Here is a 26,353-nt window from a genome sequence, read left to right as displayed (position 1 = left end):
CAAATGTTTAATTTGAAAGCAATCGCGTCAAAAGTAACGAAGTTATTGACAAAAGTCACTGTTTTCGAAAGATCGTTCCTATGGGAGCTATATGATATAGTCACCCGATCAAATTTGGCACAGTTGTTTATATGTATAATTAACTCACCAATATAATATAATTCATGACAATAAATAGAGCCTAAGCTAAGCAACGGATACGAAATGCTCTACCTCATATAATTCATGACAATAGCTCAAAAAATAACGAAGTTATTAAGAAAGTCACTGTTCGTGACTTTGCCATTTGTATGGGAGCTATATGATATAGTGATCCGATCCGGCTGAATCCGAGATATACAACGCCTGCAGTGTATACAAGCCTACATGCAAAATTTCAGCTCTCTTTAGCTCTGTAGCTCCAACGGTATAGGAGGAGTTTGCGTTGATCCAGACGGACGGACGGACATGGCTATTTGAACTCGTCTCGTCGTGCTGATCAAGAATATATATACTTTATATGGTCGGAAATGCTTCCTTCTATGCGTTGCACACTTCTGACCAAAATTAATATACCCTTTTTGCAAGGGTATAAAAATTTCGTTTGAAATCACGGTTAACAGTGAGAATGAAGCAAATTCAACTTCATCCCTGATAATAGGGGTGCCCGGTTAATGGGTGGCCAGATAATCGAGGTCCAACTGTATAAAGTATTCTCAAATTCATGCAGAATGTTGTCGCAGATAAAAACCCATTATTTACATTATTTGAAATCATTTTCTAAACCCTCCAATTAACAAAGTCTAATAATTTTGGTCTCTTTTTGTGTCTAATTCTTTTAAGTGTACTCAAAGAAGAATTAAATTCGTAATTGTTTGTGGTTTAAACTTAAATAATAATAGACATAAATAGGAAAAAATGATTGGAATTTTGACTTCTGTATTTATATAACAATTTCAAAAAATGTAATTGCCAACAAATAAAAATTCTTAACATTTCAAAGATAAACCTACTAAAATTTCAAATCAATTTGTAAGAATTAATTTTTAAGGTTTTCAACATTTACCACGCCCCCAGCATAAGGATTGGTGGTTGTTTGGACGAATTTTGGCTATAATTCTCCGATAAATAATGATTTCCCTATCATTCTTTATAAAATGTAGGTCAGCCGATTATGGGGAACTCGGGACGAAACCCCCTTTTGGCAGTCAAGCCAAGTTTTAACGGCTTAAACGATTAATAAATCGTTTTGTTTTTCCGAAATATACTTGGATTCTACCTGATCGGACTACAATATCATATATTTACATAGTTCCCAAAGGAACAGTCGAACGAATACACTAACTTTCAGCAATGTACATTATTATCACCAAACATTCTTTCTCACCCCCATAATAATCTAAATTTCTGGAAAATGTGAACAAAAACGAATAACTATATCATATAGCTGTCAAAGAAACAAAGAAACGATAAAATAGGTTTTAATTTAAAGGCCTTTTGTGTCGGTCTTTACAGATAACACAAAATGCGGAAAATATTCAGGTAATGACATAATTTTTAAGCTTGTAAAAAACTCTTTGAAATGGGTGCCAATTTTTTGTCTTCTGCCATTGATATAATAGATTTAAATAATGCTTAACTTTTTTGTGTATTCTAGCAATAGAAAATTGATTTTCATTCCTTAATTTTAATTGCCACTTCTAGTAGATATATCGGCTATGTTTTCATTACCACCCAATAAAGACAGTCGTCAGTTGATTGATTTTTCGATTGTTTTTATTGAAATTTATTAAATAATTAAGGCTTTGAAAATGTTTTGTTTGTTTTGTTTTTTTTTTTTGTTGTTTTTGTTTAGTCTAAATATGGGAAATTTTTTGCGTAAGTGGTTATTGAATGAATGAATCATTGAATGAGCGGGTAAGGTTAATCAGTTATCTTTATGTATATGTCTGAAGGCTTACAAATGTAATTAGTTTATAACAAACTTGTCTTGAGCAAATTCCTAAAGCCCCATAGATTGATGTACATAGATTTATATAGTACGTGTCTCGTTTAACAAATAAAGCAAATCGGTTAAAAGAATAGAATCAAGTAAAGACAAACAAGCAAAAAAGAAACAAATTACACGCGGTTGACAATGAAAACAAAACATTCAATTTAGGTACAAAAGCAATAATATATATATTTACGCATTTAAATAGTTTTTGTTTGTATATTATGTTTTTTTTCTTTGTTTTGATAGTAGTATTTTTTTGAAGATTGATCAGTTTTATAATCTTATTAAGGCCACACAATAACTGATTTTTTTTTTGTTTTTGTTGTTCTTCTGCCAAACGCAAACAAAATTAGAAGCGAAAGCGTATAAAAAGAAGGGATAGAGAGAAATAGATAATCGTAGGGAGCTAAAGGGAAATGAATCGCGAATCCCTTACTAGAGTTTTAGTTAGTTTATGTATGCAATGTATATGTATGTACATATATATCGTACATATTGTAGTAGTTTATGTTAAGTTTTGGTTAGTAAAAAGTCCTACTAAAGGCAAACGGTAAATACAAATACATATCTTTGTTCTTTATGTAAACATTTAGAGTAAAGTTAGCTTGTAAAAGAATATATATATAAATATATATATATCATTATCAATATTATATATATGATCATAATCATTATCATGGGGTCGATCTCTCGCTATCTATATATATATATATATATATGTGTGATTTACATTATATAGATTAATAGCTATTGTTCGTAAAATGGACTAAATTTCGGTTCACATGGGGCATCCATTCAGCTAGCTGCCGCCATTTCCGCCACTTCCGGCGTTGCCGCTGCTACTGCCTCATAAGAACGGATTGTTGGTATTCGCCTGAGAATAAAAGAATGGAGGAGGATTATAAATATAAGCACGAGCAATCATTCAAAGAATACTCACTGCAAAGGGATTATTGGCCATGCCAAATCCACAGGCATTAGGCAGTCCCTGGCTTAAGGCGTAACCATTATTGTTAAAATTAAAGAAACTGGCTTGCTGCTGCTGTTGCTGCTGCTGCTGCTGCTGCTGTGGATGAGGATGTGCCGCCTGCTGCTGCTGTTGGGGATTGATTGCATAACCATTTGGTATGAGCGTTAGCTGGCCATAGAGATTCTGTTGCGATTGCTGTTGCTGGAATGGATTCACTATGTGATTGCTGAGCTGCTGCTGCTGGCCCTTGAAGGGATTTGGATTGTTGTTGTTATTGATGATGTGGCCTGCAACGTTGATAAAATATTTGTGTAATTTCTCTTCATCTTTCTATTTGGTTTGTTTACACTTACCTGTGCCAAAAGTTTCAATAAAGTGGCCATTGCCATTGCCGTTGGTAGGCGTGGGTGCTTCATTTGTTACAACTGGCGCCGTCTCGCTGGCCTTCAGCTCACGTAGCTGCTCGTCGAGGTCCTTTAGGGCTGCATAACGGTCCTCACTGGGACTGCTCTTTGACGGCGTGGCCTTGCTGCCACCGTTAAGATGTCCATTTTGTAGTGGCGCGCCTACAGATGTGAGAAGAGTTAAGAAAACAGCAATTAGCCAAGGATGAGAGGACTTTAGCAAAATCATCATCATCATCATCAACGAACAACTTGCATCTAGGAAAAACTGCAGTATTAGCTAGGAGAGACTACTAGCGATTCAAGAACAACAAGAACAATAAACAAAACAAATAAATAAATAAACATGGAGCAAACTAAGAACAAACGAGCCAACTGTAATACACAAAAGTAAACTAAACAATGCAACCGAAACGTGAAACGGCTATAAAAGGCTTTTTAACGATTTCCGCTATCATGAATAACCGTTACTAAGCATCGCCCATAATATGGGATTGGGTTCAGTTTCGGTTGCACACACACAACACACACTTACTCCATGTGAAAATATCATGGAAATTGCCATTGAAAATATTTGTCGGTTGTTCTTCAGAGTTATCATTGCTGCTGGTAAAGTAACTATTGGAAGGAACGAAGGACGAACAGAAAGATGTCCCACTTCGACTAGGACCTGCTGCTGTTGACCTGTTTCGCTGCCGCCTCTCATTGTTGAGATAAGGTAGAAAGGGGTTCAAAGGCGACAACTGTGAGCAGAACGCGTCTTGATCTTCATCATCGTCATCATCTTCTTCTTGGTGACTCCAAAAGTTACCGATGTCAATGCTAGGCATTGGTGCTGGTTCATTATCTGCGGGCGGGGGGCAGTAGGGAGCAGGCGGCACAGGTGGAGGTGGCGTCAAAATTTTAAAATCATTAGCATCATCAGCATCGTCATCATCATCAAAAGGATCATGAAACCCTCGTCTACTCCAATCGCTGATCCAATCATGGAAAGCCGTAGCATTTGAACTGTTGCTTACAGCTAATCACCAGTGACAATTGGAGAAGAAATGGAGAAAGAGCAGAAAGAAATTAGCTCATTGAAGAAGAAGGTGGCGTCAGTGGCAAGTGGCAAGTGGTGGCAGGTGTTGCGGCTGCGGATGACAGGTGGCAAGATAGGCAGATGAGCCCTGGGGGCCCAAAGCGTAAGCAAACTGCGTGTGTGCGAAAGAAGTTCAATGCCAAAATATAAAGCGCAGTTGGAGGCACAAACTATATAAAAATAAACCTATTTATATAGTCTTCTAAACAGCCTTGGCCAAGAGGGTGGTGCTGAGGCTGGGGGGCAATCAACTTCGCTTGCTTAAGCAATTTGCTTTGTGTGTTGTTGTTGGAATTTTGTTTTTCAAGCAAACAAAAAAACAAATTTCAATTAAAAAGAGAAATTGTTTAACAACTTCTGGTTTAACTCAAAGTAATTATAAAAAAAAAACCCAACACAAAAAATTATAGATGAAAAATATGGCAAAATAATATGCAAAACATTGATATTATTAGATGCAGAATAACGCAGATGGGAATTCCATTTCCATTTTTTCCTCAATATTCGACATTTTTTCTACTTTTGTTTGCCTAATGGCTTTTCAGTTTCGTACTTTACATTTGTTGCTTACATAAGCTTGTTAAAATTCTTGTTCTTTAAAAAAAGTTAATGTTTCTTTTCCGTATTTTTTAGTTTTTGCCCAAGTGGCCCTTGGACTTTATAGTATTTTTCCTTCTGCGATGTTTATGGCTAATGCAAATGCCAAATTTAGAAAAGGCAAATAATCGATTTTGACATTTTAAAAGTGCATAAATATTTCTTGCATAAATTAAATTCTAAAAATGAAAAGAGTGAAAAGTCCAAATACTTATGTCTACTACTGTATAAGTATTTTCTATAGACATTTCTATATATCCATACATAGGCGAAGCTCGTTAAATAAAACTCTATAGATTTAATTCTTCCAGCATATAACTTTTTAAGCTTGTATGTTCTAATCGTAAATCCCTTTGTTGATAGTCTAATGTGTTGTTTTTTAAATATTTATATTGACTTAATAGGAGTAACTTCTCGCATAAGGCAACTACTTATATCTTAACATGTATTTAACCCCCTTGTGGATCTGGCCACCGCTGGACACCCTACTTTGCACCCAAACAAAATGTGTGGAATCTTATTAAATTTTATACAGTTTGACTATTACTTATATTATTTGCTGCGTTATTCTTTTAGTTAAAAAATCTATATATAGACTATTTTTCACGTTCATTTAGGTTATTTACATTAATTAATCATAGCTCCCATGATTCCCAACTGCTTTGCAAAGGACAATGATTGTCTATTTAAAACAACTAAATTTCCATTAATTTTTTGTCTTTTCCTTTTGAGTTCTTTAGTTGTAAATAATTATGAATACTCTTTTTGTTGTTCAACTCAAAGTAAGTAATTTTCATTTCGTGTATTGTATTTAAGAATGAAAATATATCTCCCAACTCTTTTAATCTATATCTTATTGGTAAGATCTTCCTCGATATTCCACAGCTTAGTGTAAACAGCCTTGAGTAATTGTTATCTTATCTCTGTTGGTAAATTAATGTATTCCAAAACCAATAAAAAATGTAAGAAATTAAAAATATACACCTTGCAATGACACACACTGACTTTAAAATGTATGCAGACACCGGAGTGGAAAGTCAGGTGTACAACATGAAGTTAATATGATCTCCCATAAGCCTAACCTTACCAAATGATGTATGTGTTTTAATAATAGTTAAATATACAAAACACTATAAAACGAATCCCATTGAAATCCTAATTAACGAGCTTCTGCTATATATTACATATATTGTTTCTATAAAATCTCTATTGCTTTTTTCCCTAAATGTTTGCTATGTTTCCTATTCTAAACTATTTTTAATTATTTTCTAATGTTGTAATGCTTTCTGATGAATTTGTGTCGACATTTCATTCACTTACCCGCTGCATTATAGATGGGGGCATGGTCAAAGTCTGCGAAATTCTCCGTGTTGCCATTTGAAATGGCACTTCCATTGAGAAGGGCCTGCTGCTGCTGTTGCTGTTGCTGCTGCTGCAGCAGATGGGCCGCTCTCAATGGTTGTACTTTTGCATAGCCATTGGTCGAACTAACAGACGAGGCAGAGGAGACAGCTGGCGATCCCGCTGACCTCGCCGATGTGGCATCAAAGATATTGGCCGAACCAAAGTCGGCCACAAAGTCGGATTCGGCGGCAAAGCCATTGCTGGCACAGCTGCTCGTATCGGACAATGCGCCCGTCGATGTGGAGCCGGCACTATTTAGGCTAGTCAGACCATTTGCCAAAGAGCCAAAAGCATCATGATGATGCTGATTATGGTGATGATGGTGCTGAGGTCGACTGATTGCCGTTGTGCTGGACGCGGTGGCAACCGTTGCCACTGCCTTCTGTTGGCCATTCGATGTACGCTGAGCAGCAGGAGGCGTCAGTTGAATGCTCGCATAGCCATTGGTCGACATTCCTACCAAACTGACTCCATTTGGTTGATGCTGCTGCTGCTGCTGATGATGATGATGATGATGACCATTTTGATTTGGGCGAACAGCACTCGCATTGGAGTTCTGTGCTGGAGATGATTTTAGATTCAATGACTTTAATGGACTACCCGGCTCCAAGTAGTAACGCTTTCGTTCATATTTATCGATGATTAGCTCCCGCTGATCCTGCTGCTGTTGAGAGGCACGCTTGGGATCCCATAGACCCAGCCAGGTTTTCGAGCACAGCTCATTGCCATGCGATTTGAGGAAATCGATCTCATCCTGGGTAAAAGTGGCCATTGAAATCGATTTCACACGATGTGGGGGAGTCAGTCCGCGTCTGGAATGATAATAATAAAACGAATTAGTTTGTTTTTCACATGAGAAAAGTGCACTTCAGGCCCGACTCTCAAGTGTTTTTGTCATTAAACTATTAAACACAAACTTATAAACAACTTATCGATTGACAGACGATTTTACGTTTCTAATTTGAAATCTATTTTCATATTGAATTTCCTGTTGATGATGACCCAGAAAACGTTTACAACGACCCATGTAATGGGCATTCAATTTCAGTTAATTGCGCAAATTCATTTACTTGGCCTTGAGCGGGCAGCACTGGGCTAGTGCTCGTTGGCTAGCAATTAGAGCACTTGAAGTGAAAAGTATGGAAAATGAAACCCATAAAAGCACAAACACCAACACCAACAACAACAACAACACACAAATAAAAACGACAGCCATGGAGAGTTTATTTTTGTTTTTCTTTCTAGCAAATTTGCCTCGCCACACTCAAAGCTAATTTGTGTTTTTCACGAATTTCCCAACGAAAAATGGGAACACACACACACACACATGCAGCTAAGAGCAGTGGCAACATGGCAACAACATTCAGCCACAACATTTACATACAAAAACACACTGCAAAAGCAACTACCTACCTACCTATTCACATAGATGTGTGTAAAGAAGAAACTGGACGTTTCACATGAACGCTTCGCTGGCTTCATCTAGTCAGTGTATATGATGACTGGTGTGGATGGGCTGGGAGGAGCATGGAGAGGGGATGGGCAGGCGCTACTGATGGATGGATGGGCGGTAAGATCTATCTGTTGTAGTTGATTCGTTTATGATGAGATGCAGCCAGTCAGCCCATTATCTCTCTCTCTCTCTCTCCCTCGCAAATTAAATATCAATATGCAAAATACACATCAGATATATCAACCTAATGATCATAACGTATGATCACACATATATATACTTTCCATTGACATTTGAATCACAACAATTGAAGTGCTTTGTTGAAGTGACTAACATTTCTAATTAGCAAACATTCATTGCATGCCATGGAACATATATCCATATACTTGTGTCTATTTGCGGATTTATTTATTTCAAAATGGGGTTAATATATATCAGGAATTCTTCAACATCTGAGTCAACCCTTAGCCCTCTATTATAGCTAAGCTGAGATTTCAACAGAGTAAGAGTAATTATTAATGCATTGAAACGAGAGTTGTTAGACGTATTAGGTGGACTAGTATGTAACTACCATACTAATGCATAAATCAGTCCACTTCCTATTTCCCGCTCCGAACTTAGTTTGTAGGAAATGGATTTCAGACCTGTTCCCATTTTTGGATTGACTTTAAAGTCTGTGAAATGAAAAGTTATTGACAATTTTCTCTACAATTCACTTAAAGCTTTTTAACTGAAAGTCAAAAATTCGAGGCAGAGTTTGTACGGATCCAGGGTAGAAGTTGGGAGGGAGATTTTCATTTTTTTCTATCCAATTAGTCAGTCTTCGAATTTGATAAATTATCATACTAAAATCCGTTCAGCAAAAATAAAAAACCTTTTAAGCCAAAAAATCTTTATTGTTTTGATTAGATTTCACCCAAAATGTTTTAACGATTTATCAAATTTGCAGAACTATTCTTTACTTCATTCTTTATACAGATATTCAACAGTTTTTATTTAAATTGCTTCTACAATTCAAATATTTAAATGTGTTTCCTGCAAAAATTTAATGCAAAAGAGATGCACGCAAAGATAACTTTTTCGGTATCGAATTGGTAAACAATTTTTAGAAGTTAATTTCCATTTGGTCATTGCCCTAGACTCTACGACCTTGATATAAGAAATCAAAAAATTATTCGAGTAAAATTGGTATTTAATTCAAAGTTTAACACGAAATTAGTGATAAGGAATTAAATATTGTAAAATAGAATGTGTAATCATCAGAATATTTCTTGGAAAAGTAACACTGATAATTCGTATTTCAGATAAGAAAAGAGCTTTATATTAATCCCGACGTAGAGGGCCCAAAAAATTTTTTTTTTAAATTTTTTACTATGCTTTACACTCTGTTTAGTCAGTTAACTGAACTTTCTTTCATATCGAAAAAATCTATAAAAATCTAATAAACATTTTATGAATTAAAATTTGTAGCGTCATTTGTGGAGACTTTAAGAACGAATTTTAAAACTTGTTTTTTCAAAATAAATTGTATCCAAACCCGCTTGCCGATTGATCTTGGTTTAGGTTTTACATGGTTTTCCTTAAAAAAGGCCAAAAACAAAATTTTTATCCCAAAAATTACTGTTTAAGGATAATATTTTTCTATACTTTTTGACTATGGCAATGACAAGATTCTAGTGTTTACTTTAATTATAATTTTGGGTTTTATTATTTACTGTATTAGTTAATTTATAAAGAAACACTGTTGACTGCACTGCAAAAAATGTCGATTTAATGATAGACATCATTATATATAGATAATCGTCGACGTTAAAATGATTTGGGTTTTGGACTTATCAACGCTTTTATTTTCATCATATTAGAAATATTAAAGATACTGAAAAACTATAATTTTCCAGCAGAAATTGGGTATTTTATGAATTTGGCAATTTAATTTAATCTTTACTTTTAATCTTTGGGCTTTTGTAACCCTCGAGATTATGTTTTAAAAATGTTAGTCAAAATGTCAAAAAAAGTCTGAAAAACGTTAGTAATCGGATTATATCTTCTAAATTTGAAGGAAACAGACCAACTAAACTTTTAGTAGAGAATTAACAGTTTATTAAAAGTGAAAGAGAAAACATTATCATTACTGGATTAAACATTTTTTACTCTGATCGAAGTCGAATTCTTGACCAATACGTTAGGAACTATAACGGACTATTTTGCAAGCTCTGAAAAGTTGAATATATTACATAAATCGCAGGGATCTTTGCTAAAGAATTGCAATAGTCATACCACGTCTTCAACGCTAAAACTAGTTGGGAATTCGTGTTGCCTTTGAAATAATCTTATTTTGGAAGATTGACCTTGAGCCGGCTTAAATGCAAAGTTTCCTTAAATTCGATTTTATTAAAGGAGGAAAAATGCATAGAATAATGCAAGTTAAAAAGTTTAGCCCCAAATAAAAATCAAATTTTGGCTTATAAAAATGTTTACATCACTTTGAGACTCTGTCAGATGAATTTCTGTTGAGTTTATGAGTCGTTCATGGATCCTACAGGTTTTATAATTATTATTTTTCTCAGTCAATTGTGAACACACACGAACACTCACACATACACACACACACAGGCTTGAATATCTTTTAATTAAACTATAATTTTCGATCTGGACTCACGACTTTTCTCTAGCTCTACCCTGCCGTCTTTTCTGTTTAATGACTTCCTAATACAATAAAAATTACAGACATCCTTTGAACCGACAGACGGATTCCCTTCAGCAGCTGCAATTCAATACAATTACTAGCAAGTTTCTCCTTTCCCTTTCCTCGTCCCGTATCAATGACTCTCGGGAAGGAAAACAATTAGTTGCTTTTCGCTTGTAACTCTTGCTGGCATCTCGATTGCACTGACCCAAGACGAACTTCCGCTCTGTTGCTGTCTCTCTGGCGTTACGTTAAATGATCTGTGGCAGTAAAATGTAAATCTTCAACAGGAAAACAACAATTCCAAGTGGTGGTTAGGCCAACTCAAGCAAAAGTAACTTAGTTCCAAATGTTTCAAGAGTCGACGTCGTCGGCGGCGGCGACGATGGAGGCCAAGTTAAGGCACGCACAGGCAGTTCGTTAGTTGCAAAAGTGGCAGCACCAGAGAATGTGGCCAACTATTTTTAAAGTGTAAGTGTTGGGTGTAATAGAGAAAGTGAAAGTTGCCTTGCAACAACAACAACAACAACTGAATACAACAAAAGACCACGCCTGCACATGGATGAGAGATGATGTGGTCAAGGAGACTCTTTGGGATTGCCAGTAAGAAATCTCTGCAAGATTTTCATTCAAAGAAGGCTCAGTCTGTTTTGGTTCTTGTTAGCAGACAAATGCTAATTGGCACAAGTTTGTAGGGTCTCATTTTAACACTCAGAGACTGACAAAATGGCAATTGCAATTGCTAGAAGGTGACGGAACTTCTATATACATCGAGACACATATGTACACACATATTGTATGTACGTATGTTTGTTTATATTCGCGTAGTGGCCCCACAACAAACCAACAACTGAACTCGTTCAACAACTTAGGCTGGCATTCAACCCAAACTGGGTGACTAACCTACTCATAAAATTGCTTTAAAATATCTCAAAAGATGGCAGAATATATTGCAAAATAAAATAAGCTTGCTTTTCCAGGAAAAAACAAAGGGTATACTAAGCATTTAACCTAATTGAAATATGCACAAATGTGGATTGACTCAAATCAGTACATTTTAGTCGACTCATAGTCTATAAGTTGATCGAAACGAAGAGTTTCTATTCTAGTACTTCATGAAATATCTTTATCAGATAAAAATTAGTCTAGTTACAGGGATTTAAGCTTTCAACTAAGAGCACCAAAGAGGCGAACGTGACTCTTAGCACCATAAAACGGAGTCTTGAAAGGCGTCTTTGAAATATCTTTTGCAAATTTTCCATATTGAATATTTCCTACTTTAAGGCATCAAAGTGCAAAAACATTTTATCTAAATAAGTTGAAAATGTCCAATTTCCGCGAAAGAACGGCCAGTAGCATGATTATTTATCGTTTACTTATATGGCATCTATATAATATAGTAATCCGATCTTGAAGAAATTTGGCAAAGTGCAATTTGTAGCTATATTAAACAGATTTTAAGAAAGTTGTTGATAAAAGTCCCTGTATTTAAACCGTCCTATTCTAAGGGAGCTATATTATATAGTTACCCGATCTTGGTGAGATTTGCCACAATCATTAGTATGTATTTTAAACTGACAAATATTAATCTTTGGACAATAGCTTAAAAAATAACTTGACTTTGCCTTTTCTATGCAAGCTATTCGATAATATACAATTCTGATCCGACTGAATCCGAGATATGTATACAATCCTTGCAAAATATAGAAGCTTAAAGGGAAAACTTTTTAGCTCTGAAGCTCTAACGGTCTAAGAGGCGTTTGCGTTCAAACAGACAGACATGGCTATCTGAACTCGTCTTGTCGAGCTGATCAAAAATATATAGCCTTTATATGGTCAGAGATACTTTCTTATAAACCATTTGACCAATATTGATATGCAATCGTGGCAGGGTTATAGAATTATTCAATGTCTAATAGATATTTTACCAGATTTAAATTATTTTTGATCATTTGGACTAAAAGTCACGAGACTAACAGGGTTAAATAATCATATTTGGATTATTTTCAGTGCATTTCTATACGGGCGATACATTGTTCGATAGGTAATTAAGTTTAACCTGTTGAAAAGTATTTTAGTATTCATAACTTACTCAAATGAATCACAATTTGAATTTGGTTACAACTCTAAACAGTTGATTAGTTGTCACTCGATTTATAGAAGTAAATATAGTCATTAAACAATTTGAAACCAGCCTAGTTATAGCTGTAATTTATAATTCTATAAGAGGATTTTTAGTTTTTAGTTACTTAAAACATTAAAACACGTTTCAAAATATAAAATTTTTACACTTCCCAAGTAGATATAATGCCATAGGGAAGGGAAGGGCGGGGCCAACGCTTTAAATTCTATATTGTGTGCTCTTTTAATTTTGTTTGTTGTAAAATCAGCTGAGTTGATGGCTTTTTTGTGTTTGTTTTCAGTTTGTTTTTAATTTTTATTCAAAAACCGGCATCAAATGGATCTTGAGCTGCGATCTCTCGTGCTAGGCACAAGTGGATACAAAACAAATTTAAAACAAATACACTCAAGCCAGCTCACACACACACACACATAGATAAACATAAAGCTTAGCTTACAGGAACACACTCATACAACACTCACTCACACACACATTGTCAATTTTTCTTTGCTTCAAAGTGCAAAAACTTGTTTTTTGCGCATTTTGCGCACTCAGCGTGAAGAAAATACAGAAAAAAAACAAAAAAAAATTATATATACACAATACAACAAAAATATGAGCATTTAAACAAAAACAAAAGTAATAATACTCGTTGCGGCGCACAACAGAAAAAACGAAAAAAAAAAAACCCAAAAAGCAACAACAACAACATTGTGCATTTCCAACAGAAACGAAAAAGAGCTTCAAAGCAAAAAATAAAAAAAGACCACAGACCCCACAACAAAAAGAGACCTACCACATGACGAAGCTCTCTTTAAAATAGTTTAATAATAAACCAACTCAAGAAATTGTGCAAAAAAAAACAAAACAAAAACGAAACGTCAATAGCGCAATCTAAATTATGATAATAAACTACATGTTAAATATACTAAACTATAAGGAAATAGAAATTCATTTAACAATTACTCATACATAGATGTAAAGCTATTTAAGGCGACTCTAACTTATGATAACATTTCCCCCTTAGACACCTGCCTCCGACCAACTTCCCCCCTTAACCCACACAAGATTTCAAGGGAACTATAAAAGTGGGTAATACCTAATTCCTCTTTTAATTACAGCTGTTTCCAGTTAAAAAACTTGGAAGAATACAAAAAAAAAAAAAAATTTAGTCTAATATAATCACAGGATGCGAATAATGTCAATCGATATAGATAGAGGCACTTGCGAAAAGTCATATTAAGATATCTCAATTAGAAGTCAGAATATTGTAATACCCTAGGTCAGGTTTAAAATATTATCTCAAAACTGCTTTTTAAAAATTCTCATGGTGGTGGAAGCGGAAGTGGTTAAGAAAAAGGTCAAGATAATGGCACTCAAATGTAAAATTAGCCTCAAATATTTCCAGAATCTAAAACGCAATTATATCATTCCGTCTCTCTATATATACCCTCACTTTTGATATTAAGCAGTGCAGGGTATAAACAACAATCTAGTCTAAAATGAAATGATTCATGAAATAAACGTAGAAAGACCCACAAAAGGAGAAAGACCAAATCAACGTGTGGGTATACATTTCTGGTAAACTGTGCAACTGACCATTCACTTTTAGAGTAGTAAAACAGAAAAAGAAACCCAAAGAGGAATTATGAAAAGAGAAGACAGCAATTAGTAAAATTTCACAAGAAGTCAAGAGACCTTGCCCCAAGACATCGGAAAATATAGAAATTGCTGATGCTGGGAGAACTGGATCTGAACTCAAAAGAAACAACTGATGACTCAAGCGGACTGACTGGCTGGCTAGAGCTTTCTAAGGTCAACTTACACAATGTTTGGGCTCCAAATTGAATTGTTTCCAGTGATGTCTTTATGGATGTGTGCCCAGAGCTATGCACAATGTGCGACTGAAATGCGTTTCATATACCCATCTGGGCATTGTGGAATTCATGCAAATATTTGCCATGCCGATAAGTGGATGTCAAGGGGGCGTCGCGACGCGTCGCCTTCATTCTAGGAATTGCTCATGATATTTACACGGAAATAAAATAATACAATTTTTGACGCAATGAAACAGAACAGAAAGACAGAGTTCAAAGTCTGTGTAACGCCCTTTATGGAGATCATTGGAGACGTTGTTTGTCTTATCAATTAAGAAGAGACAACAAAAGATCGACGGCAGACAGGGAAAGCAAAAGTGTTAATAATCATATGTGACCCTGAGAATCAATAACAAGCTGGACTTGACGGTCTTGACGGCACTGATTGCAATTGATATTAATGATTAAGCCCAGAAATGGACGAATCTTGCATGCGGATTTTCCTTTTCAAAGAGCCTTGCTAAACTCTGGATAACAATGAAAGTCAATCTCTTTGTAATCATAATGATCTTCACATTGCCTTTGATATTGGGACGTAGTAAAGTTTCAATTTCAAAAAAACCGCAGCCAAGTGGCTCACAAGGCGAATATGATGAGAAAACATCATCATCATCATCATCATCTGATTTACATAATAAGAATATGTGTGTTTGTTTGTGACGGGTTCTAGTGGGACAACCTCGACTGGTTAAATACACTCCAGTTCAAACTGGAACAACAATAAATTCAACAAAACACTGCAAAAACTATAAATCAAGGGCGTCACACATCCCCATCCCAATCCCCCATTCGTTTGAAGAAGGAGACGAAGGCATAAAACTGCTGACGAAGACTGTGACCTACTCTTTCTGTCTCTGTGTTTATGGTGAGTTCTGTAGTGAGTGTCTCTTTGTTGACCAACCAACCAGCTGTGAAGCATTTTAATTATAAAACTTTTCCACAAACGTTGCAGTTTTTTTTTCTTTTGCTGTTGCCATTACTCAATTAGGCCAAAACTCAATGGGGTTGGGCTTGGATATCCCACGCAGTGTTCCGTAGCCAATGTGGGCGCCAAAAACTGACGCCAATCCAGCACACAAACAACAAGTTCCTTTTTTTGGCGCAGAACTGTCGCACCAAATAAATTAAACTTGGCCAGAACCAGCTGGATGGGGTGAATCTTTCTATCTCCCTCTCCACTAGGGGGCTCTATGAATATTTTAATAATGTCATCGTCTGTGCATAAGTGTGTGTGTGTGTGTGTTTGAGTGTGTGTCACAGCTGTAAATTGCCTAAAGAGCCTTGAGCCTTTATTTCTCTGTTAAAGGACCATCAAGCTTTGGTCAAGCAAAATATTGTCGTATGCCCCACATTGGGCGCCAAAAATTGTTATTTATACAATTTTTGCATTATTTTCTTTCGCCAAAAAGAAAAAGTAACTGGAGCAATGATTTTTTTACTCTACTCTTCTCTCTTTTGCCGCATTATATTGCACTTAGGGCTTTCGTCTCATCGCATTTGTATGTACAAAACGTAGAGTGTTGTGTTTTGTCTCACTTGGCGCTTTTTGCATTATTAATAGAATTGAAATCTCTATTTCAAGGCAAAAACAAATAACATACACACAAAGAAAGAGAGACACAAACAGACGGCAATTACAACAACGACACCTTCTGTCTGTCTGTCTGTCTATGTATAAACATACTTACATATATTCATTGTATATATGCTACGACATCGACGAGCTGAGTAAAACTGCGCAGTAATTGTCGGGTCACCCTCAAACCCCCACCTCCCTCACAACCCAAAAATGTTTGTATATATGCATATGGTACTTCGATCCCCACCTTACTAGTTCTTCTCCCTCCCCCATACTACTGCCCTCTCCACGCTCTATTGTTTACGGATTCACAATTTTCGACCTTAGTGGAATCGAGAGAGTGGCTATTAGTAGTTTTTTTTGTTGGATTTTGAGAATAAGGAACATCTATATGTACATACATATGTATGTATGTATGTTTGTAGGAGAGTCTAATAAGCGGGACTAACCTTTTTGCATTTATAAATATTGATGGGTAAAAAATGCTAGGGAGTGTCTCCTTATAAAACATTTAATAACACAAATGTATACTTGTGTCCACTTTACTATTCATCCATGAGGAGTGGTGGGAGGCAGGAAAGTAGTGGGTCGTTTTGTTTATTGCTTTTCATTAATATTTGTAGTAGCATTTCATATTTATGGATTTTTTATCGGTTTTTCACTTAACATCACTCTCATCGAAAATAAACGGTCAAGTTTATGTCTATTGATCGAATTATCTTTGTCGTTTTCAATAGTTTCACTATGGAGTCTAAAAATAACACCTAGGGAATGTCGAATGGTATTTTGTAAATGATTCCTCTTAAATAACAAGTGCTTGCAGTTGCATCTTGTGACTTCCAGCCAAACACTAGAAGTTCCCCTCTGGAAATGCACATAGGAAAATCAAGTGTGTGAAATGTGACACCGCGGAAAAGACAAGTCAAGATATATAAGATACTTTCAGAGTCCTCATATGTATGGTAAAATTATAAGTACAGTCGTGTCCGTATATAACGAACTAATTATGGTAGGAAAACATAAATATACATGCAGATATATTTATTGAAATAAGTGGAGAACGGTGGGAAACTGACTTTTGAAACACTGTTAGATATTATCGATGACTTTTTAGAATTTTGTAGTTTAAAAATCAATTGATTTGAAGCCAAAATACATGTTTGGGAATAGTTTTGGGAGTTTATAATTTAAATTTGTTCACTATATTCAGACATGTTTGTATTTAAAATGGGTAAATGGCTAATCTACATATGTGAAAAATACCCTGCAAAACGCTAATGAGTGAACAGACAAGAATTGCTCACCAAACTCAGCAACCGATTGCTCTTTTTGTTCAATTGTTCTCTTTTTTTCTGAACAAGTGAGTGAATGTAGTGAGCAACTAAGCAACAGGGCAGTAAACAAAATGAGTGAGTCGACTCACATCGAAAAAGATAATAAGTGAACATGTTCAACAAAATGAGCCATGTTTATTCACCACGAACTTGAATTTTAGTGAATAGTCAACTTCAAGTCAATTAAATAATATAATTTCACTGTATAAGTTACGTGTATTAATTTCTATTTACAGTGAATATAAGCTTAACGAACATTACTTTTGTCCAAACAATTTTGCAATAAAAAGTATAACACTCATACATTTAAATTGTGTTTATAGTTTTTCGACTGATATTGAGTCATAACCTTAAATAGGAATACAAAAAAAATGCATTTGTGCTCTTTACGTGGATACCTTGAGATACGGATAACACACTCAATTGTCTTGGTGTCGGCCCAAAAGAGTGTTTACTGTATATACGAGTGCGGTATGTAAATGGGCAAAGAAAAGTATTTAATTGTCATTACGTTTAGGTTGTTTTTTTTTTTTTTTTGTTTTTCGCTTTTTGTGATTATTTTTCTTAGTTTTTCTTTTTGGTTAGTTTCTTTGTTGATTTTCGAGGCGACGACGAAAAATACAAGAAATAAAAACGTGAAAACGGGCCGACACACACTCACACACAGCTGTGTGTGTGCCGGGTGAAAGTGGGCCCTCAGTTATCCCCGCCATTCCTCCTCTCACTTCACAGTATCTGTCTCTCTCTCTCCCTCTCTCTGTCCACACGATTTATGTTTATTTTCATGTTGTTTCATAATCGACAAAATTTACATATAAACCACAAAAAACAAAATATGTGTGTGTGTGTGTGTGTGTGCGTGTGTGTAATTTAGATACATGATCACATATGTGAGAGTGAGAGAGATGGAGGGACAAAGGCATAAAGGTTGTGGATTGAAAAAGAACTGCGACTGCAACAGTAAATGGCCCAACCTAAAACCCCATATGGCTGACGCATAAGCTGACGATGACGATGACTATGACAAGGAGGAGAGGGGGAGGTGGAGGAGGAGGAGAAGAAGTGTGTGAGAAAGTAGCTCAGTATTTGCTCTGCACCTCCATGTTTGCTTTCGCCTTATCTAATCAACAAGTTTCTTGACAAGCTTTACCGACTTCGATTCTCTCTATGCCTCTGTCTGTCTGTCTGTCAGTCTCTCTTTCTGTCTGTCTGCCTGCCTGCTGCTCTGATGAGTGGGCCAAAGCCAAAGCCAGCCAGATGGTGCCAATGACGCTGCCGCTTGATTGAGGGTAAAGTATAACTGCAGCAGGAGTAACAACAACAACAGCAACAACAATTTGTCTGCAAAATATGCGCAAAAGCTGCTTGACAGGTTTCCTCCTCCTGTACCTATTCCATTCCCCTGTTATTCCCCATCGTGTCCAATACCACGTCCCATTCCCATTCCTCAATCGCCGGAGCTCAACAAAATTGTCTTGGGGTTTCAAAGTTCTTTCCCTCCTCATACTCTACGATTGTGAGTCGAAAAACGGGGTAGATTAAGATCGAAATTGTATATGTAAACAGTTAGTATATCCTTTTCTTAACCTTTCCTATCACTATCTATCAGCTAGGTGGTGTATTCTCTTTGCAAAAGAGTCAAATGACTAATATTTCTTTCAATATGCATTCCGTCTACAGGGTATCCCGAGTTCGTTGCATACACACATAAGAAATGGAATATTTTTCTTTCTTTCTGGCCGTTTGGTTTTTGCTGGTCGTTTGTGTCCCTTGTCAGGAGGCATTTCTGCGGCTTTTTACATATCCAACATATTTTTCTTTTCCAAACCAAAAAGGGGGACATTGAATGAATCATTCATTTAAGACGAATATCGAATATCAGACGAGACGACGAGTTTGCAGGAAATTGCATTTTAAATTAAGGAACTTGCCCCGCCTTACAGTAAATGCTGAAACAATTGTTTGGATCGCCGGATCGGGGTCGGTGGTCGGCTCCTTAACTAGAGCACTATATGGGCGCCCAGCATGTGCATAGTGTGTGGGAAATGCAATCCGGAAATGCGTAAATCAAATCATTGTCGAGTTAGAGATGACCTTAATTTGCTAATCTGTATGTAACCCTTCAAATTGATTTCAATTTTTATGACTTGAACACGAATCGCATGCTAAATTGAAAGTTACAACTTTTTGTTTGCTTTCGTTTTGAGGCCAAAAGTGGAAATCGGTTCCCCGTGCTACATTCCCCCTCCCCCGTCCATCAAGCGACATCAAATTGAAAGCTTAAATGTTTTGTTGTTGTTTTTACTGTGTGTGTGTGTGTTGTCTTCGATTTGCATTTGCACAAAAATTGCTCGTCAAAAAAAGGAAATGGTATGAAATTGCTTTCGCTTTCACACAAACTTTTCGATGGGGGCCAAGTAATGAGGAGATGGAGCAGCAGCTGGCGGTCATTGCATCCACAATTGCTAAATTATCGGTCAATCCACTCTCCGCTCTCTTTCGACAATTTGATTGATAAAGTAATGGGCAATTGTAAAGAAATTGTTGATAAGCTAATCAAAAGTTGAAGGAGAAGTCACACGGGAAACGCCAATACCTTTTGCTATGGATCCAAGTTGGTTTGGACTAACAAAGAGCAATTATCGGGACGTGTCCTAACATTCCATGGCGGATCTTTCTATATTGAGCTCATACTTAACCCATCTTAAAAACCAACCAACATATCTTAAAAACCAACCCACATTATCTTAGAGATACTTACAGAACACCCGAACATCGTGTGCAGACAAAGGAGCCAATGGTCATGTTCACATAAGTCGGTCCTTTTTGGCCACAGTCGAAGCACTGACGGTTTCCGCCATTCGAACCATTGGTGACCAATTCCCGCAGAGCTAAGAGAAATTTGTCGTCTGGCTTCTTGTTTCGCACTACGGCAGCCATTTTCTTGCTATTCTCTAGTTTGGCCGCTTCCGTTGAAATTGCAGGTAACGAAGATACTAGCTGACCTGGTCTACCTGGTTTACTTTCAGTTCCACTCCCACGCTCTGTGCCGCTGCCGCTGCTGCTGCTGCAATCGATGTTAAGTTGCTCCGTATCTGAAGGCAGATGCTGCTGCTGATGGTGTCTGCTGCTGCTGCGATTCTCAGCCGCGTAGGGAGCGTAGGGTGCAACAGCGGACCGATATTTGTCAGCAGCGTGGGGGGCGGCGCTGTTATAAACGTAAACGAACTGAATTTTGACTGATTTATTTTGGCCCGAAGATCAGCAAACAAAAATGAAACACAACAACAAAGGAGAGACAATGTTGACGTAACGTTGTGCAGCTTTGACCTTTCCCCCTCTTGTCAACAAACAACAACGGCGGCGACGCCGACGTCCGCAGTTACGTATTTAGTTGTTGTTGAACATAAACATATACGCATAAATGTGTGACAATAAAAACTTTTTTTTTGTTTTGTTGCTATTTATTTTGATGGACGATTTTGTTTTTCACACTTTTTGCACACTCTTTCTCCCCCCCCTTCTTCGTAAATTGAATTCGCAAGAACGCTCTGCCGACGCCGACGCTGCCTGCACTGATTCACACAACAACAGCAATTGAATTGCACTCGCGCGCTCTTCTTCTTCGCTTTTCTTTAATTAAATTCTTTTTGAATTTTGTAAATTTTTCCGTTTGCCCTGCGTCCGTTTTATTGCAATTACCAAGTTTCTTTACTCAAAAAAAAAACTAGATTACACTTGTTTCCTGAGTCAGAACTTGAAATGTTTAAACAAACTAAACAGCGACGGGCTACCCGCACAGCCCAATCGTTTAATTTTTTTTTCAAATATTTTTATGCAATATTGCAACGAAGCACTACCGCGCGCAAACAATTTTTTATTTGTTTATGTAGATTGAATAAGTTGTCGCTCCATTTATTTAAAAGCGACCATTACTACATTTGTGCCCCGTTTCCCTTTCGCGCAAATAGAATAAACAATTAGTTTATAATAATTTCCAAACGACAATCCGCAGCACGTCCGTTCAATTCAAAAATAAAAACAACAATAAAAAAAAAACAAGAAAAAAACAACAACAACGCGAGTTCGAACTCGAGCAATTGATGCCAACGTCATACGAATGATACTAACTGCAACCATTGAATCGAACAATTGAGCCGAACTGCAACCGATAAGGCAAACTGCAACCGATGAGCCGAACTGCAACCATCCACCCGAGCCGTAAAAAAAATGACATTAGCCGTAAAATTTTGAACATTGGACGCAACCACCCAATCCAAAACTTCCAGCAAAAGTAGCTAGCTTTAAAATTTCTTAAAAAATAGCCTAAAAAAAGTAGCTAAAATGAAAACAGTTTTTTTTTATCGATGAACACCAAGATAGAGATCTCTCTTAACGGAAGCTTTAAAGTCACTCTTTAGCACATTGATGTCATCATCCGGCGATATAAAATTGTGCTTCAGTGATTTAATTTCAACAATGTTCACTTTTAATAGCTAACTAATAGCTGTTTTATAATTTTTGTAGCAATCGGCCTTGAAAAGTGGCCAAAACCAGCTATAAAGTAGCTGATTCGGCAACACTGATTTAAGGTCCAATTCCAACCACTGACTAAATCGACTCAAGAAAATAACTAAAAAAAGCGCAATACCTGGGAAAAAAGTGGAAAAAGGTGTATTTTATATATTGTCTTTTCATTCAAGAATGAATGAATTATCCAATAATACTATATTGTGAATACCTTCCGTATCGCTCGGATAATATTCTCTCTGATCTATTGAAGTTAGACAGCTGGGTGGTAATTGAAATTTAATTTTAATTTTATTTAATATTAATGAATGTTTGGGACAATACAGACTTACAAATATATACATATCTTAATATGCGAAAAAAGCTAGAGTTCCCGCTGCCACAGTTTTCGAATTTTTCCTGCAATCGCAGGACACCTGACACTTTCTTCTTTATAATTCAAATTTGCTCCCGGAACCGGAACCTCTCCAAGAACTAGCTCGGTTTTTTTATTTTTTCCTGCCAACTTTCCAGCTATGTTTCTAACTAACGAGCCAGCACCATCGATAACAACATTATCGTTATTTAAAAGGCAACGGCAACAGAGGACCAAAATACAATTTGTAAACATAACCAGCATTTCGTGTATTGTAAACAAGGGCGCCCACCATTTGGGAGCTGGAGAACAATATACAAACCTTTCCCAGCTACGATGAAATTTTCCGCTACCGCTGCCAAACCATGGGAGAAGGACCCCCATTTCTTTATGGACATTAAGATATCAGAATTGGCTCTGCTCAAATTGGTTATGCATGGTGAGTTGGATCTTCGGTGTGTGTCACCAAAACCCCCGTTAAATGACATGCAAATTTCAGATTGTTATGGACTTTTGCTTTACTAATTGAGGGAACTTCGGGTAAATGCTCAGGCCCAAGCCTACGAGCACATGAGAGCCTACATGGAAGCCGCCAAGGAGGTGCGACGAATGGAGCATTCCGCTAGCTGGTATCACAGCCATTCAGGTTACTTCTGTTGGTTGCCTGGCATCGATGTGTCCACTCAAATGCTCAATCACACCTATCAAGAGCCGTTCGTGGCCATTGTGCCCGCGCGCACTGTCTCTGCTGGAAAAGTGTGTCTCGGTGCTTTTCGCACATATCCCAACAGTTATACAGCAACCCAAGGAAAACTCTTCCGGATCCTCGTGGATTTCGGCCTAGTCTGCAAGTTGGAGCAAAGTAAAAACTTTTCAGGTCGTGGTACATTATGCAAACCTTTTATATTTTGTATTGTATCTTATAATTTACATTATCATTCCATTCAACAGGTATTGATGTTAATGAGAAACGTTCGGAGAATAATCCAAGGCTACACGTGATTGCAGCCGTCTTACCATTGAGTTTATACATGATCTAATCGCGCAAATTGTCAAAGAAAAGCTCTTTAATGAGGTCGGTCTGGGCAAATTGGGCGGTTGGCAACATTGCTCCAAGCTGGAGATAATGGTCGAAAAGGAAGAGCAGCGTTCAGATGAGCTGGAGAAATCTTTGGAATTAGCTGATTCATGGAAACCTTAGGGGGATGAGCTCTTATACTCCAAGATTTCACGGCCCATAATTGAACGCATGCGAAAGAGTGAAGAACATGTGTGCCAGAGTTTCGCAGAGGTCTTCGTGATCTTTATTGATGTATTAAATGTCTACGATTGTGGTTCGAATAGCATTCAGGATGCCATGCAAGCGGTGACCACATTAAATAAAGTATTCTCTGCATTGGATGAGGAAATCATCTGTCGTCTATAGGGCAGTCTCTGGGGCCAAAAGGTGCCGAGATATTGTCTGTTTGGCGATACCGTAAACGCAGCTTCCCGCATGGAGAGCAGCTGTGGCCCATGGAAAATACAATTATCGAATTACACGGCTATGAAGGTAAACAAATTGGGCTATGAAGTCGAAACGCGAGGATTTGTCAAGTTAAGGGTAAGGGTGATATGGAAATCTATTGGTTAATAGATGGACCAAAATGCTGTACAAATTAATGAAATAAATTAATGAACTGTTATTGATTTCTGAATAATACATATATAATGTGTAACAATTTTTATTACATATTACTTTAGACAAGATAGTTGTTCCTAAATTATTCTATAATATAGCTCTCACTAAAATTTGCCCAAAAGTCTGACTTGATAAGTTTCTATAATTTAAAAACGTTTAATACACTTTCCACATGTATATTTGGTCTGTGAGAGACTCGCACTGTACAAGAAATATTGTTAATATAAATAAAAAATATAATAATATTTGAAAAACAAACATACGAAAGGCTTTCTGAACTTGATTGGCTTGCACCCCTATACATAAGATAAGTCAAGAATTTGCCTCACTTTATACACCGTGAGAAACGGGTGCTACTTTAAGCGACGCATAAAGTTTACCAACTTCTACTCCTGCGGGCTCATCCTCACGACGTAGAGCCAGGAGTCCTTTACGCGGAAGCGTGTTCCAATGCTTTGAATGAAATATTGGTAGTAAATTTCAAAGAGCGTGTTTTCTACGGTGTCTCTCTCGAAGGGCTTCCTTCTGCGAGGAACTGGCTGGTGTCTCTTACAGACATACTCTTAGTAGTCCCACCAGAACGGGATGTTGCGCTGTTTAAGGTCCCGCAGTGGGGTTCTTTCTTCGACCTCGTATTTCAGGAGGAGTGTCGCATATTATCCTGACAACTTGTGGGAGGGGTACCAGCTCAACTTGCAATTGAGGGCCACATTGAACACATTATTTGAATTCGTACTCATACATTTGAATTAAATACTTGTATAAATCCACGGCAGGATTTAGGAGGACACCGGCGTCATCCTCGACTGGGGTACGATTTCCAAAAGTATTTTAATTGGCCATCCTTGCTCTTCCACATGAATCCACATTCCAACTCCAACTCCTTAGCTGGCAATGGCTCAGATGGTCAGTGGGTGTTCCGATGCCATTTTGAAATCGAGTCTCCAGCACTGGAGAGTAATGTTGGCGGCACATACAAAACAAGTGTTAAAAAACAACTGTTAAAAAATAAGTGTTTAAAAACCAGCTTTTAAGACACTTAAAAGGAAGCGTCACTTTAAACGAAAAAAGATAATAATTAATATATAAAATGTCGTTTTCATACAAAAACAAGAATTTTTACTTGGACTCCCTTCCTGGTCTTGGCAATCTGGAGCAGGATGTTCAAGCGAAGATCGTGGCCCAGATGGAGGCGAAAATAAAAAGAATTTGGGAAGGAGCCTATTTTGACCCGGATGCACTTTGCGAGATGAAGGAGTCGGTGCCATACAGTCTCAACATTGATGAGTTCTGGCACCACTCCGTTCCTTTTGTCAACAAGGTAAATCCAATAATTATCCAAGGAGTCCTGCATCCAAATTTACCCCTTGTGTCTCACATACATTTGCAGATCTTTGTAGTGGTGCTGACAAATCTTAATACGGGAGGCATAAATCTGGTCTACGCTGTCAACTGCTGCTTAAATTGTAGTCCGGAGACGAAGAGATTTGTAAGTACAATTGACAAAATATGTATACATAGATTATGTTAATATTAATATAATATTTTTTGATGCTCCAGCTGACTAAAGCTGACGAGGTGACTGACGCAATAGTCCTGGTTATGCAACAAGTGCCACCACGCCGACATAAAAATATTGTGGCACTGGTGTCGGACCGCGACCGGATGAATGTCCGTGCTTCTACCTCCTGTGGTGTTTGACTCCACCCATCTTGTCAGCCAGTTGAACATGGAGAAGGAGCCCTTCGAATCGGTTAGTGTGGAGGCAATACTTGCGACTCCTTTTAAAAGGGCGACCTTTACGAGCCAGCTAAACGAGATCGAGACGCTGTGCAATGCTTCCAATTACAACACGCTGCAATTACTATGGGAGTTCTTAACGTCATCGGAGAAGGTGCTAAAGAAGGTGTTCGGGTTGGATGCCGGCATAACCAGCTTCACCGTCCAGCACCTTTCCAACCATAAATTGGAGGCATATGGACGTAGTGCCATAAGCCAGTTGCCATTCGTTGAGAAGGAGCTATGTGCCGAGGCAGGTGTAGTGTTCTTCTTGCTGTATGAAAAATCAAATCAGACCCCATAAAATATATGTATTCAGTTGGACCACGGTTATCCGGGCTACCATTGTCCGGGATAAAGTTAAAGTTCTCTCTGTTAACCATGATAACCTTTCAGAATTTGGTGTTTTGCCAGAACAACATTGCATAAATATTTGTAACTTTTGATCAATAAAAGTTTGTAAAACCAATAAATATAAATACTCTTTATCCGCATCTAACCCATCTATATAAATAACCCGATCTCA

The 26,353-nt window shown here is 37.2% G+C and overlaps 3 protein-coding genes across 4 annotated transcripts; 2 read left to right on the top strand and 1 right to left on the bottom strand.

The window, feature by feature from the left end:
- Positions 1–2,135: 2,135 nt before the first annotated feature.
- Positions 2,136–14,536, bottom strand: LOC6643887 (alpha-protein kinase 1). The gene is made up of 6 exons (XM_023176540.2): positions 14,518–14,536; positions 6,348–7,243; positions 3,885–4,370; positions 3,299–3,511; positions 2,916–3,232; positions 2,136–2,849 (listed from the first exon to the last, which is right to left on the bottom strand). The coding sequence occupies exons 2-6, from the start codon at positions 7,201–7,203 to the stop codon at positions 2,823–2,825; spliced, it is 1,899 nt and encodes a 632-aa protein (XP_023032308.1). The 5' UTR covers positions 7,204–7,243; positions 14,518–14,536; the 3' UTR covers positions 2,136–2,822.
- Positions 14,537–22,584: 8,048 nt separating this feature from the next.
- Positions 22,585–24,018, top strand: LOC26529849 (COP9 signalosome complex subunit 5-like). 2 transcript variants are annotated; one of them, XM_047010697.1, is made up of 3 exons: positions 22,585–22,806; positions 22,867–23,244; positions 23,319–24,018. In XM_047010697.1, the coding sequence occupies exons 2-3, from the start codon at positions 22,938–22,940 to the stop codon at positions 23,405–23,407; spliced, it is 396 nt and encodes a 131-aa protein (XP_046866653.1). In that variant the 5' UTR covers positions 22,585–22,806; positions 22,867–22,937; the 3' UTR covers positions 23,408–24,018. The 2 variants fall into 2 exon arrangements, with proteins under 2 accessions (XP_046866653.1, XP_046866652.1); XM_047010696.1 differs by having other exon boundaries at positions 22,867–23,247.
- A 1,050-nt stretch (positions 24,019–25,068) lies between these two features.
- LOC6643886 lies at positions 25,069–26,294 on the top strand. Its single transcript, XM_015178013.3, has 3 exons — positions 25,069–25,369; positions 25,439–25,537; positions 25,609–26,294. Exons 1-3 carry the CDS (start codon positions 25,139–25,141, stop codon positions 25,747–25,749), a joined length of 471 nt encoding a protein of 156 aa, XP_015033499.1. The 5' UTR covers positions 25,069–25,138; the 3' UTR covers positions 25,750–26,294.
- The last annotated feature ends 59 nt before the right edge of the window (positions 26,295–26,353 follow it).

This window comes from Drosophila willistoni (assembly GCF_018902025.1).
Source record: "Drosophila willistoni isolate 14030-0811.24 chromosome 2R unlocalized genomic scaffold, UCI_dwil_1.1 Seg167, whole genome shotgun sequence".
In the NCBI taxonomy this organism is placed as follows: Eukaryota; Metazoa; Arthropoda; class Insecta; order Diptera; family Drosophilidae; genus Drosophila; species Drosophila willistoni.
The sequence above is the reverse complement of the archived record's forward strand: the minus strand, read 5'-3'. Positions and strand labels throughout refer to the sequence as shown.